General features: G+C 33.9%; 2 protein-coding genes and 1 non-coding gene across 4 annotated transcripts; 1 reads left to right on the forward strand and 2 right to left on the reverse strand.

The window, feature by feature from the left end:
• Positions 1–1,615: 1,615 nt before the first annotated feature.
• LOC118042050 (protein MULTIPLE CHLOROPLAST DIVISION SITE 1) lies at positions 1,616–4,535 on the reverse strand. 2 transcript variants are annotated; one of them, XM_035049593.2, is made up of 5 exons: positions 4,154–4,535; positions 3,662–3,952; positions 2,947–3,113; positions 2,312–2,699; positions 1,616–2,027 (listed from the first exon to the last, which is right to left on the reverse strand). In XM_035049593.2, exons 1-5 carry the CDS (start codon positions 4,217–4,219, stop codon positions 1,824–1,826), a joined length of 1,116 nt encoding a protein of 371 aa, XP_034905484.1. In that variant the 5' UTR covers positions 4,220–4,535; the 3' UTR covers positions 1,616–1,823. The 2 variants fall into 2 exon arrangements, with proteins under 2 accessions (XP_034905484.1, XP_034905483.1); XM_035049592.2 differs by having other exon boundaries at positions 3,662–3,997; positions 4,154–4,530.
• On the forward strand, positions 4,422–4,493 carry TRNAW-CCA (transfer RNA tryptophan (anticodon CCA)). The gene has a single exon. It is a non-coding gene; the product is annotated as a tRNA-Trp (tRNA).
• A 3,667-nt stretch (positions 4,536–8,202) lies between the features above and the next one.
• Positions 8,203–9,256, reverse strand: LOC118042051 (RING-H2 finger protein ATL8). Its single transcript, XM_035049594.2, has one exon. It carries the CDS (start codon positions 9,142–9,144, stop codon positions 8,551–8,553), a length of 594 nt encoding a protein of 197 aa, XP_034905485.1. The 5' UTR covers positions 9,145–9,256; the 3' UTR covers positions 8,203–8,550.
• Positions 9,257–13,867: the final 4,611 nt, after the last annotated feature.

A 13,867-nucleotide genomic window follows, 5' to 3' on the forward strand; every position in this document is an offset into this window, starting at 1 on the left:
TACTGAGTTCTTTGCTGTGGGCGCAAGACAAGCTGCTGCTGCCAAGAATTAATGATTCTGGAAAACTTAAAGCGATTGCTGATTATCTTTGCAGTTTTAGCTGCTGAATGTGCGACCCAACATCTTTTAGGAGAGTTTTGCACATTGTAATTAAACTGAGAGTGGATGTATTTCAATTATAACAATTAAATTATCATTTTTCCAAGGTTTTACATCATAGGATGGGAGAAGGTTGATTCAGATGATTATAATTTTTGTGATTCAATCCATAGTGTTTAGCTTAATGGAAGGAAATGAATTTAGTTTCTTAACACTGGACGCAGCATCTTGCTAGCAAGGAGGGAATCGGGAGACAATTATTTTTATAGGATTCAGTTCGTTTACGTTCGTTTGTGGGGCTTAAATTATGGTTCTCGGCTGGGCAATGCATGGATAGTGAAGCAATTAAATATATCCATGAGATTTTCAGATTGATGACCAAAACCGCAACATTTACATTGACCATCCCCATAACCTGACCAGGCTTCAGTGTACCTCAGCAATAAACGTAAACATCCATTGCAGCTAATGCCCTATGTCTGTGATAGATTATTGATGAATGATTTTTCCACTTTGCTTTTCCGTTGATTCATCAACGTATAAATACAGGAAGTCCAGCCAGAAGGTTTGATGCAGATTCTAGAGATTGCAACTGATATATACAACTAAGAAAGATTTAAACAAATCAATTTTGAATGATTCATAACGTTATCCTAGGACTAACAATAACAGACGTTAGTAATAACACACAGTATTCTTCTGTTATGCCCCCTTAAGAAGGAGTGCGGGTAAGAACTCCAATCTTGGATTTGAGATCAAGAAACCGTTGTCTAGGAAGAGGCTTAGTTAGAGCATTAGCAAGTTAATCTTAAGAGGAAACATGACAACACAGAGAGCATCACTTTAGACTTGACCACGAATAAAATGAAAATTAATAGCAACATGTTTCATTATTGAATAAAAGACCAGGTTGGAACAAAGTTGGATAGGCCCAACATTATCACAATAAATAACTGGACAGTAGGGAATCTTAATACCAGGATCTGTTAAAAGAGAACAAAGCCAGTTTAGTTCAGCAGCAATATTAACAACATAGCGATATTCTATCTCTGTGGATGATTTAAACACAGTCCGTTGTTTTTTAGAACTCCATGATACATGATTTTTGCCAAGACAAGCAACATAGGCCCCTGTGGAGTTATTGATTTGTTTTAATGTTTTAGAGTTCTCTACTATTACACTGTTTTAGTTTAGGGATTAGATTTTATTAAATGTAATAAGTATTTTAAATTATAATTTGGTTTATTGGTTTTAAGGAATATTTTAAAGTTTACTAAATGCCATGTGAATTTTATATATATTTGTTTTATGATATGTATGTTTAGTATAGGTTTGAGTGTTTTTATGACACCGCTCTTGCTTGAACAAATCAATTTTGAATGAGTCATAACATTATCCTAAGACTAACTATTACAGATGTTAGTTATAACACAGAGCAGTCTTCTTGTTAGTTTGGAGTGCAACTTCCAGATATATTTGGTGCGGGCTGTGAAAGGTCAGCGTCTAAGATGGAATATGTGAAAAGAATAAAGGCAGATGGGGGGATCGTCATTCTATTCACAGCCCAACCTCAAAAGTTCTTTACAACAAACCGGACGAAGTAAATTGACATCAAGATTTAACTGGCAACTTCAAATAAATATTCAGATCTGTTTTGTAAGACTCGAAAAACCATAGTTTGCTGCAGAATAATCATATTTGACAAGCGATATTGATAGAGTAGCTTAGGGCTTCTGCATTTCCTCTGAGGATGAACTGCTATTAAGAGAATTCTGGGACCGATCACATTTCAAAGGCTTAGAATCACCAGATTGACTATTAATGGAGCTGCGTTCGACAAGCTCATTTGAATTTGGATTAAACTTGAATGATCTCTCATATTCTTTAGCATTTCCGGTGTCAATGACTAATTTATTGAGTTTCTGCTCCTGCAAACAGAAAGTAAAATGATAAACGAGGGAACTGCAGTAAGGGCATAGAAGGGAAATACATCCATCAATGGCAATAGAAACATTACGATAGATTAATGCAGGACCATACAGAAACGAGATAAGTGGACAGGTCTACGAAGTTAATTAGGAATGGACCTCGCAGCATGTTCTCTAAATTAGTTACTCTTTGGGTGATGCAATTCTCATTGCATGGGAGTGATTCTCTCCTTTCTAGTTGTAAATCCTCAGGGCATAAATGCATAAATCTTAGAAGTGCTTACATTCTGTAGCGTCTCTAGCTTTCTTTGTAGCGCCTCATGCTCGGCTTGAATACGGAAAGGAACACCATGCTTTTGATAAACATTGTTTTGAGCCAAGTCTTCGTCAATGTCACTGGCAGTAGTTGCAAAAGGATGATTTGCAGGAATCCATCTGACCGTGTCAGGGTCAACATTTGGAGGTATTGAATCCCCTTCTTTAAGGAAAATTGTTGGTCTTTTCCACTGGTATGCCCGTGACCTCCTTCTCTGATGGATGGCTTGTTGATCTTTGGTTAGTGTAACTGGAGCTAAGCGATAAACCTTTCCACACATCTCAACGGTTGAATTGCTCTTGCTAACTTTAACCAATGGATTGTTGAACGGATCCTCGTATTTGAGAGGACTTGATCTGTGAATAAGAGGTTTCACAATGAAACCACATTATTATCACTCAACCAGCACGAGATAACAAAAGCTTGGTATGAAATATTAGTTTCTACAAACAGAGATCATGCAATGGCAATCATTCTTCAGCAATAGAAGTGGGAATTCTTGGCAAATCATTCAAACCACAGAAAAGTAATTGTTCTACAATGTCCACTGAGACGATGCAAAGTTAAGATAGCAGCAGAAAGCATTGGGGATTGAAATCATACATGCCTCTTCTATCAGATCTCAGCTGGCCACGTCTAACAAGATCAGCTACAGAGCCAGGACGGCTTTGCCTTGACTTCCTAACCACATATACTCTCAGAGCAACAACCAAAAATGCAGTAGCAACACATAGCCATATTACAATATTGCTTCCAGAAGCTCTTCTCATCTGACAAGCCAAAAAACTCTATAAATAAAAGACTAGAATAATCTACAATTAGAACACCGAAATGCCCAAAACACTACTTATGAATCACATGATCTTTTCATCAAAGAAAGCCTAACAGCCTAACCTCAAAAAATCACAATATCAAACAGGCATTGCCATCTCTTGAATTGATCAAGTTCAGATGTACATTGTACCCGTTCTTGCTTCCATTTTACTGCGATAACTTAATGAAAAACTTCTAACAACTTGCACATGATCAGAGACTCAAAGTAGTTAACAACCCAAAAATGCTAACCTAGTCAACAATCCAAACAACAACTTTGGTTCCACATTTTTACTTCTACAACGTAAATGTCATGTTAAGATGACATTGTTGCAGTTTCAAATCCAATGCCTGGTGGTTCAATTCAAGAAGCCTATCCAGTTCCTAAAAATTCAACATTTTTCCCAGAAACATAAGCATTTCCAAGACTACAAAAACACACACCCATGCTTCCAATTATAGGAATTCATATTCAACGATGATTCAAAAGAACTCGAAAACTCACCACAAAAACAACAGGAGGGAGAGTGGTAATCACTCCCTGAAATTTGGAAAAAGAGTCTTTTTTCCAATCCAGGAGCGTAGTATTACTCTCACTCTCTTTCTTGTTGGCCACTGTTTTTGCCACATCTTGAACACATTGCTGCTGCTCTTCCTCCTCCTCGTCTTTGGGATTCTCCGCATTATCATTATTTTTATTAATTGCTTTAAGGCGAAAACTTGGATTAATTAATAAAACTCGATTGCATCTGGGTTGTGAATAAGACAAGACAAAATCTCTCCTGAGTTCCACTACCTTCGGAGAAAACCGGTGTTTCGATGCCCACAAAGATGTCGGCGGCTACATAACATCAGATATCATAGTACAAAATAATATCGAACATCATAGTACGCTATACGTAATAAATTACAAGGAAAAAAAAAAACAACAACAACAACAAGAAAAGGGAATGATGATAGTAAGATTAAAGAATAAAAAACATGATTAATTAATTACCTGGACGGAGAAACAGTGAGATTGAGGAGTCCAAACTGACGGTGATGATGTTGTTGTCGTTTTCATTTTCAAAAGACTATTTTTAGTAGTCTAAACAATTTCATTTCAAAATCAGCTTAGATTGATGATGCACCAGTGCCATCACTTGGTCCAAAATCCAAACACAAGAGCCTCACGTTTCAGTCCCTCCCTAACCTGTTTCTGTTTCTTCTCATTCTCATAAAATTGAATTCTACTATTATTATTAGGAGGCAAAAGATTAACAAGTGGATCCGTGGCGCAATGGTAGCGCGTCTGACTCCAGATCAGAAGGTTGCGTGTTCGATTCACGTCGGGTTCAATCCCCTTCTTCTTTTGATAGATTTTTCGGTTTTCTCTTTTGAGATATTTTTTTTGGTTCCTGCCTTCCACTTGTTGCGAATTACCGAGAAAAATCCTTGTCACCCCCCACATAATATCATATATAAAACAGTAAAAGACACGGTAAAATCATTGGAGTCCATTTTATTGAGGTTTTGTTTGTACTTGTGGTTATGTTTTTTAAAAAAAAAAAATTAAAATTAATATTTTTAATATTAATATGAAAAATAAAATAAAATAATATTTTAATATTTTTTAAACAAATAAATATTTTAAAAAATAAATTTTATTATAATATCAAATACTATTTTACTCTATTTCTTTTTGCATTTTTTTGTTGTAATTTTATTTTACATAATGAAAAAATAATGTTATAAGAAAATCTATTATCAATTTTTTTATTTTTTTTTTGCATGTGCTGAATAAAAACAAAACTTTTAACATTTTTTTTCATGTATCTCATGACCGAGGACGATTCAACTCAGCCTCGAGCCCTGCCAGTGCCAGCCACTCACTTTTTGAGTCTTGAGATGGTGTAAAATAGAGCATATAGTATTTGAACCCTCCTTTTGAACCTGGGGATGCCTCAATTTTGGTCCCTAAACTATTAACTAATTATCGTTTTCAGTACCCCGTAATCTTTTGTTGTGGAATAAATCTCTCAAATGGGTAATCTATCAGGGGTTAATTTGAGGTTTCCCTTTAAATATTATTAACATTCAAGACATTTCCAAACTGGGTGATTCGACAGTTTCAATAAGTTTTTCATTAAATGTTTCCCATAGATCATAATTTTGTAGTAAAAATACAAATTAGATGGAAATAATATTAAACATCTTAGAAAAGAACCCGGTGGGAAATGAGCTAAGATTTGGGACTTAATTGAAAGAATATTTTGTTTTTTTCACTCAACTAAGAGTAGGTAATTGAGGTGGGGGCTGAAGTGGGGTCTCCATGTTTTTCTTTTTGGTGACAAAATAGGTCAAGTCCTGAAGCCACTTGAGCCGCCGTGATATAAATATATAGAGTAAGCAAATTCAAACTCATACACTCCATTGAAAAAGATGCCTGCCTCCCGCACTAGATCTTAGAAAATATTTAGGATGAAGATTGATTTGTTACAAGAAGGCACAATGAGTTATTCTGGCCCTTTTTCTGGACCCATGGCGAGCAGTCTTATTTTATTGAATGGCTCCGAGGGAAGAGGAATTCATTGTTGATGAATAAATAAATAAATTATACCATTACCTTAACGCCGACTAGCACCACCTTTTTTTAGGTCAAGGCAATAAAGAAGATGATTGCATTACTATTCCATAATGAGGGGTTCTTATTGCGTTACGACTTGTTTTAAAAAAATTTTTTTTTCAATTTATTTTTTGTTTTAAAAAATATTAAATTAATATGTTTTTTAGGTGTATTTGATGTGTTAATAAAAAAACAAATTATAAAAATATATCATTTTAATATATTTTTAAGTAAAAATTTATCATTTTATTTATAAATATTTAATCATATCTCAGCAACTATTTTAATGGCTTTTATATATATATATATATATATAGTGGGTTTCTTGACTCTGTAATGATACTCGAGTAACACGGTTGCCTAATTTTTTACTTTATTATACTTAATTTTCTTCCTCAACAAGTTGATGTGTATAATGAATGATTTATTGTTGGTGCTAGGTATCAGTTAACAATGTAATTCGATAGTTTTTTTTTTTTTATTTGAGAGGTATTAATAGGTTTTTTTTTCATTATTTTAGAATTTAAATTAGTTTAATAGAACAACCTGGAATCTGAGCTGATCTTAATAAAAAAAATAAAAAAGAAAATTAAATTGACTCAACATCATTTTGATTCTCTTAACAAAAATTAGAGAATCAATCCTTTCGATCTATTATTTTGATCTTGCCTTGGATTGATTTTATATTGGATTTTAAAGTAATTTTTAATAATTTTGATTTTAATGGAACAACATTCAAATTAAAGATTTTTTTTAAGTATATTACCGGACACAATTAATTATAAAAAATCAATACAGACACAAGAACTAATTTAAATATTTTAAAAAGATAAAATAAAAGATAACATATAAACAAACGCAATTCGTAGGAATGAAACAATTGATCTCTTGATGGAGATCAATATGGCACCACAAAAAAAATCAAAATACAGTTGATGTTTATGATATATTCAACTAACCCATTTCTTGCCACTCATGGCTTTACCAACCATAAGCACTTGAAAACTTTCTTCATCTTCCAATACAATGGCTCCTCCTTTATTTATTTTCCTTGGTGTATACGTGTCGGCGGTTGCCACTTTCCGACGCCATTGCGGCCTGTGGATTGATATCTCTACCAAGACATTAATGTTTGTTTCCAACCATAGTTTTGTAATGAATGGAGATGCGCTTTGGAAGCTCGGACGAAGAAACATGATTTAGATTTGGCGAGGAGAGTGCAACTATTTTGTTTTAGATTATAATTTTGAAAATGTTTGATTAACTAATCTCACTGAATTTTTTAATAAAATATTAATTCAAAAAATTACAATTTATACCTTTTTTGACCCAAGGCATTGACCAGAAATGAACAAAAAGACCACAACCAGTTCAAGTATCCCTTTTGTGAGATTAAAAATAATTTATTTTTCACCTTCTAACATGAGTTTCTTTTCTTGATGATGAATTAGCTTAGTGATGAATCCTAATATAGCTATAGCTGTTTAACTGCTGGACCGTGTTTTTTTAAAAATTTTAAAAATTTTTATATATTTTTTAAATTATTTTATACACTAATTTTAAAAATAATTTTTTAAAAATAAAAAAAATTATTTTAATTTTAAAAAAACAATTATAACCATACTTTCTAAAAAAATATTTGAAGTAAAGTGTCTCATTAGACGATCAAAGTTGTGGATATTTAATGGTTAATGTTGACAAGTGCCTCTGGACTCCAGGAATCCTCCCCTTTCGATATTTGTGATGTTTTAATATATAAAAGACAGAAATGTGATTCATTGTAAAGACAAGAATAAATATACTTTACATAATTTTAAAATGAATTTTTATTACATCAACAGAGAAAAATTAGATAAATTGTATCTTTTTTATTATAATTGTTTTTGTCTTTTATTTTTCAAAACAATAATTAGTTATTATATTTGTCATCACCGCTCCTCATAACTTGTCTTCTCAATGATATTATTTTCTAGAGTTTTTGAACCTAATATAGGACAAGTCTAAGTCTCGGATGATCTGGATTAATTTATTTATTTTATTTTATAAAAGCATAAAAATATTATTTTTTTTTTATAAAAAAATACAAAAAAAAAATCAATAACACATAAATCAACCTAATTTTTTAACCAAATCATTTCCCCTATTTATATTAAAAGTTGACCCGACTTGAAATAGAGTCACAATTCAACCCACAATGTCAAGTCTTACAACAGTGCTATTTTCAACACTCTACTCTACCAGAAAGGGTATCATAGCCATTCAAAGAGCAAAATAGAAGATACTCTCATGAGTCTCATCCTAATTCCCATCCATTCAGAAAAAGAAAAAGAAAAAGAAAAAGAAATTGCTGAGCACAGAAAATAGATTCCCTCGGTTATTACTTTCTTTCTTTTTTTTCTGTGAAAAACAAGTTAATAAATCCCATAACCAATAAAGAAATATTGAGAAAGGATGGCACAAACAATTATTATAATTAAAACACTAATTATTATTTTTTTGCTCGCATTAAACCCTTCTTAATTGCTATGTGGGAAAATGTTTACAATTTACACAAGCTTAAATCCATAAAAATACAGAAACACCCTACTTATATATAATTAATTCCATCTTCAATCTTCCTAGATCCTTTCTAAACCCTAAATTCCTAATATAGCTAAAATTAATTTAAAATCCTGAAGTGACTAATCCCAAGCACAATTACCAACAAGGATTCAATTACTGGCTATAAACATTTTTTCTTTATATATATATATATATATAAAGAAATATCCAAATAAGCTTTAATTAAGCTAGGGCAAGAACCTATTAGCATCATCTTCACGCTCCTTTAGGCTAGCCTCAGTTTCATCTCCTCCACCACCACCACCACCATTAGAAGAACTCGAACCTGAAGGCAAACCACCACACTTCTGACACCTGGCAACCACCAAAATCTGACGGCAAGAAGGGCATGAAGAGTGAGACCCAAGCCATATGTCAATACAGCTCACATGAAACCCATGTCCACACTGAGGCAACACACGGATTTCATCTCCAGCTGAGAATTCCGTCAAGCAAATTGCACAATCGGGGATTTTCCCGGCGAAATCTTCAGAGAAGGTTTGTTTAGGGAGAGAGCGGAGGACTTTCTTTTTTAACCCTTTGTTGGCGACAGAAGGAGGAGGAGGGGGAACTGGTGGTGTAGGATTCCGGGATGAGAAGCGGCGGAGCCAAGCGCAGCGAGCTACAGCGATGAGGCCAAGAACGCAAATTAGAGCGCAGAGGAGTGCTGCTAGTATGACCATGAAGTCTGAGTCCACCGTGGCTGATGCTTGTGGAGGCGACCCAGTGGTGGTCGCCGAAGAGTTCGCGACGGCTTTCAGGGAGCTGAAAGGACGAGCCATGTGAGCGAGATGAGTTGAGAGCAGCTCTGTTTTGTCCCTTTTTCTTTGCTTTTCAAGAGAGTAAGAGAGAGAGGAGGAGGGAGAGAGTGCTGTCTTCTTTAATCAAAGGAGGGGGTTTGAGTGTTTTTATAGGTAAGGAATAAAAATAGGCCACATTAAATATAGAAAATATTGTTTTCCCTCTCTCCTATATAATACATTTCCTTTTTCTTTTCAGTTGTATTTTTATAGTTTATCGTTAATTAATATCTTCAAGTTAGTTTAAACATTAATTAATATCAATTTCTTCTTTGAATAATTCTAAAAATACGTATTTTTATATTGATATGGTGTATTTATAAAAATAAATAAATTATTTTGAACATTAAATTTAAGATTTGAATTTATAAAAATAATATATATGATGAGGTTATAAAAATCACAAGAAATGTTTTTTGATTATATATTTCTAGAAATTCCCTAACATTATTTATGATGAATTCAATGATTTCCACTTCCAGATCACACAGGTTTTTTCTTGGGCAAATCCTTTTCTAAATAAAAAGGATACTTGCACAAAATTCCATGAGGATGTGGATGAGGGACCCTCCAAACATCAAGTTAATATCAAAAATATTTATATAAAGAGTGACATTAATGGAGACATTCATTGAAACGTTAAAGAGCATTCATCAATATATCAATATATAGAAATGGTTCAAGAAAAAGATTTGAAGGTGAGAAAAGGAGAAAAATCCCCTTTCCTCCCCTTTTTTCCTTCTATATCACTTGGTTTTCCATTATCTCTTGCAACGTGAGAGGGGTAAAAAAATAATTTTGTACAAGTAAGATAATTATCTTATTTATTGTATCATCATATCTAATTAATATAAATATAGATGGCTTGTTTATATTTAATGGGATTATGATGAGCACATGATTATTAATTCAGGTTTAGGGTATGAGAGGCTCAATGTAGAGTAACCCTTCAATTCCATACTCGATCGGAGAAATGTTGGGCTCAGTTTGTGCCCGAAACTTAGAAGAAAATGAGGTGTGGATATACCCAGGCCCAACGTAAAGTTGGGCATGATTGCGCCCGGACCCAAAATGGAGTTGGACATGGACGTACCCTAACCCAACTTGGAGTGGGGAGTGGCCTTGGCATGGCCTAACCTAGGGTTTAACACCCAAAAAAAAAAAACATAGCTTCATTTTGAGTTATAACAATTACATATCATCTCTTAAATAAGATTGATTTAAGAAACCATTAACTCATCATTAATGTGGTTGACTAAGTTAACCGATGAACTTGGTGCAACCACTCCATTTCACAACCTTAATTAATGTTTTTTCTAGATTAATTTGTCTATACCTACCATTATTTTTTAAAAAAATAAGTTTCTCTCTCTAATCCTATTCTCTATTTTATTTAAGCGAGAAATGCTATTCTAATATAATATTTATTTAAAATTAGTTAATTAACCTTGTAAATCCAATTAATGATTTTTTTTATAAGTCAATTGGTATGAATATTATAAAAGTTTATCATTATTTTTCAATCTAATTTAATTTTCCTAGCAATCATAAGTGATATAATTTTTAATAAATAGAGTTGGAGTTTATTTGTTTTTATGTTTTAAAAGTATTTTATTATTATTTTTAGGTTTTTTTAATATATTAATATTAAAAATAATTTAAAAAAATAAAATAAAAATTATTTTAATATATTTTTAAATAAAAAAATATTTTAAAAAACAATGTTTATCTGTAGCTGTTATCGCCGGCTTCCTATCTTTTTCTGAAAAAAAGGAAGCTGCTTTCAAAGTTGAGAGGAGAATCACGTTGTGATATTGCTCTGCAAAAGACAAGCGAGTAGACCCCCTCTTCCCCACCAAACAATAATTAATTAAATTAATTACCTTTTTGTCACCTTGTCAATCAAGCTTGTTCTTGTAAAGACACTACTGAGTGATTTTCTGTTCCCGTCGTGCTACCCTGTTTAATCCGGTGAGCGCCGAGTAACCTTGGCATTCAACTTGTCCGACACGTTCTTGCGATATCCATTTTTTCTATAATTACACGTCAATTACGGGAGATAGCCCGGCGCCGATCCTACTCGGAGCATGTAATGGTCGAAAAAGGAATACCAGAACATACGGCGTCCTCCAATTCCAATCCATGGCCTTTAGCAATCCAAGGACGGCTCCCGTGTTTGGAACATGAGGTCGTCGACGGGGGAAACAAGCTGCATCGTGAACGGTGAGACATTTCGTGCCTTTGCCACCGATACAGTCATTAATTATTGGTCGAGAAATTGTTGGTGAATATATGAGAACGAAACCTCTTTTTTTTTTTTTTTTTTTTTCATTTTCTGATTTCAAGAGTATGTTTATCAGAAAAAATGGATATGAAAAATGATGAAATTAGTAAAAACATTATAAAAAATACAAACACGGAGGATTAAGATTTAACAGAGGGATCTCTCTAATCACTTTATAGTTTCTTATCCTTTTTGTTAAATGATGAATACATTCACATTCAATCCCTTATTTTCTATCTTTCCTCCCGTACCTCTTAATAAATAGATAGAGTGATGGTCTTGAGTATAACATAAAATTATTATTGTTATTGAGATCTCATTTTATAGTTAAAAAAACTTTAACTTAAAAAAACGTATCAAAGTCTAATATAAAGTTATTTTTTAATATTTACAATAAAAGAGCAAAATAAACATACAAAATAAACATAAAACGAAGAAAGATGAAGAGATTAAAAATAATTTTTAAGTATGTGAAAATATTCTTATATTTTTTCACAAAGCAAAATATAATTTTATCTCTCTCTCTTTTTTTTTAAATGTTTATCTCCATAAAATACAGGTTGAGCATCATAGGATTTATCTCACAGTTACAGATCATGTTTTTTTCCCTTTTTTATTCAAGAAAACAAGAAATGCAAATGGGAAAAAAGAGGGACGAGATGAGAGAAGAAGCAGCAGGGTTTGATTTGATGACCTCGGGGTGGGGAGCAGGAGATCAAGCAAAGTTCTGAGATAATGTGACTGAAACTCGATTGAATGATTGAATGATTGAATGAATGAATATGCTGCTAAGCAATATCGATGAAGCACATTAATCAAGTGAGCCATGAAAAAAAAAAAAGAAGAGAGTCAAGTATAATGCTTCCTTTGACTGCCAAGAACCATCCATCTCCTTTCTTTCTTGTCGAGGTAGCAACATATATGCTGTGGACTGTCCCACCCACCTTAGTATAAAGGCGAAGCAGCAACTGCAAAAGAGATTCCAATGTCATTTTCCCACAAAAATAATGAGATTCCAATTTCGTTTAAAGAATCTCAGTCTTGTATACTGCCACGTCGAGCACCGCGCTGTGGTAAAAATTGAATAAAAACAAATATAAGGGAATTCTTGCTTTCACAGAAGCAGAATCAGAATCAGGGGAATGGAGGTAGAAACGACACTCCCTGTCTCAATAATCTATAATTTATGATTCTTATATATATAGACATAATGTAAACTATCTTTATGCATGTATAATCTATGCACTGGAACGGAGAGCGCCATGGTTCTGCGAATAAATGGACAAACAGGTTTCTTCTTCTCCTGGTCATGATCCCCGACCTAACCTACAGCATGAAGGATTGTCTGGTCGGGAAATGTGACATGAATCGATGTCAGAAGCAGACGTGGCAAACAAGGTGTGGAAACTGTGAACCCATCTCGTGCAGGGCAAGGAGAAAGAAAAAAAGACTCTGCGTACGTACGTGACACCCTTGTCGTGCTTGTGACCTGTGAGCTGTGAATTTTATGGCAGACGACATTGGCCAACTACCACCGAGGTAAGTGCCATGTGAATTGCTAGCTTGTCCCCTCAAAACTCACCCAACTTATTCTTATTGCGCCCTTCTTTTCTTCAAGGCACTCATCTCCTCTCTTCCTTGTTTTCTGCTTCAACAGCATATAATTTCCTTGTATCTGTATCCATTCAGGCAGTGAAGTAGAAGAACACGGAACAACAATGTTCAAACCATGGGAAAAAGGACAGGAAGCACAGTTCTCAATTCACCTGCACAGTACAAAGATGAGCAATTGTTAATTTCGTCGAGGTCACCCCTGCAGCTATGTGCTCCTATTGGAATTCTAAGCAGGCTACCAGCAGAAACCACCACTCCCTGCAATCTACAATGAAAGATGGACCAGTCACTGCAAAAGTAGCATGGACAAGAACGTTAAATTATGACCAGTTCATGTAAAAGTTAGACTAGCCACTTCAAGAAGCATATCCAGTTACACAACCAAAACACCAACCTGTTTAAAATCATAAACAAATGCAAATAAACAAAGTCACAAAATTGCCATACAGGAACGGCGTTTCTAAGAAGCTCTGGAGAGAATCCAAACAAAAACCAAACTGTTTAAAATCTTTGTCAACATCACATCGTCCCTTGACATAAAAAAGCTCAACAAACCATGATTTGTCACAGGAAAACCCCTTCTTCCCATGATAAAAGTACCGAGCTTTTTCATGCTTATCATACTGCAATCCCACTCCAAGGCTAGCAGACAACTACAGTTAAAACCAGTACAACGTCGGCCTCTATGCTCGAAAAGACAAGAAATTAGTCTTCAATTAAGGATTACAAGAAGCATACATCTGGATAAAAGTGTCTTACCATTGCGCTAGCATAACTCGGGGCTCCAATTCTTGTATCTAGCCCCCC

The sequence above is a fragment of the Populus alba genome, chromosome 2 (genome assembly GCF_005239225.2).
Source record: "Populus alba chromosome 2, ASM523922v2, whole genome shotgun sequence".
NCBI lineage: Eukaryota > Viridiplantae > Streptophyta > Magnoliopsida > Malpighiales > Salicaceae > Populus > Populus alba.

What these genes read in the sequence shown, in the direction of transcription:
- LOC118042050 (XM_035049592.2), bottom strand. Translation starts at nt 4,219, where the DNA reads ATGAAAACGACAACAACATCATCACCGTCAGTTTGGACTCCTCAATCT. An exon ending in CTCACTGTTTCTCCGTCCAG is followed by an intron (nt 3,998 to 4,153) that starts GTAATTAATTAA and finishes GATGTTATGTAG; the next exon opens with CCGCCGACATCTTTGTGGGC. An exon ending in TCCCTCCTGTTGTTTTTGTG is followed by an intron (nt 3,114 to 3,661) that starts GTGAGTTTTCGA and finishes TTGGCTTGTCAG; the next exon opens with ATGAGAAGAGCTTCTGGAAG.
- LOC118042051 (XM_035049594.2), bottom strand. Translation starts at nt 9,144, where the DNA reads ATGGCTCGTCCTTTCAGCTCCCTGAAAGCCGTCGCGAACTCTTCGGCG.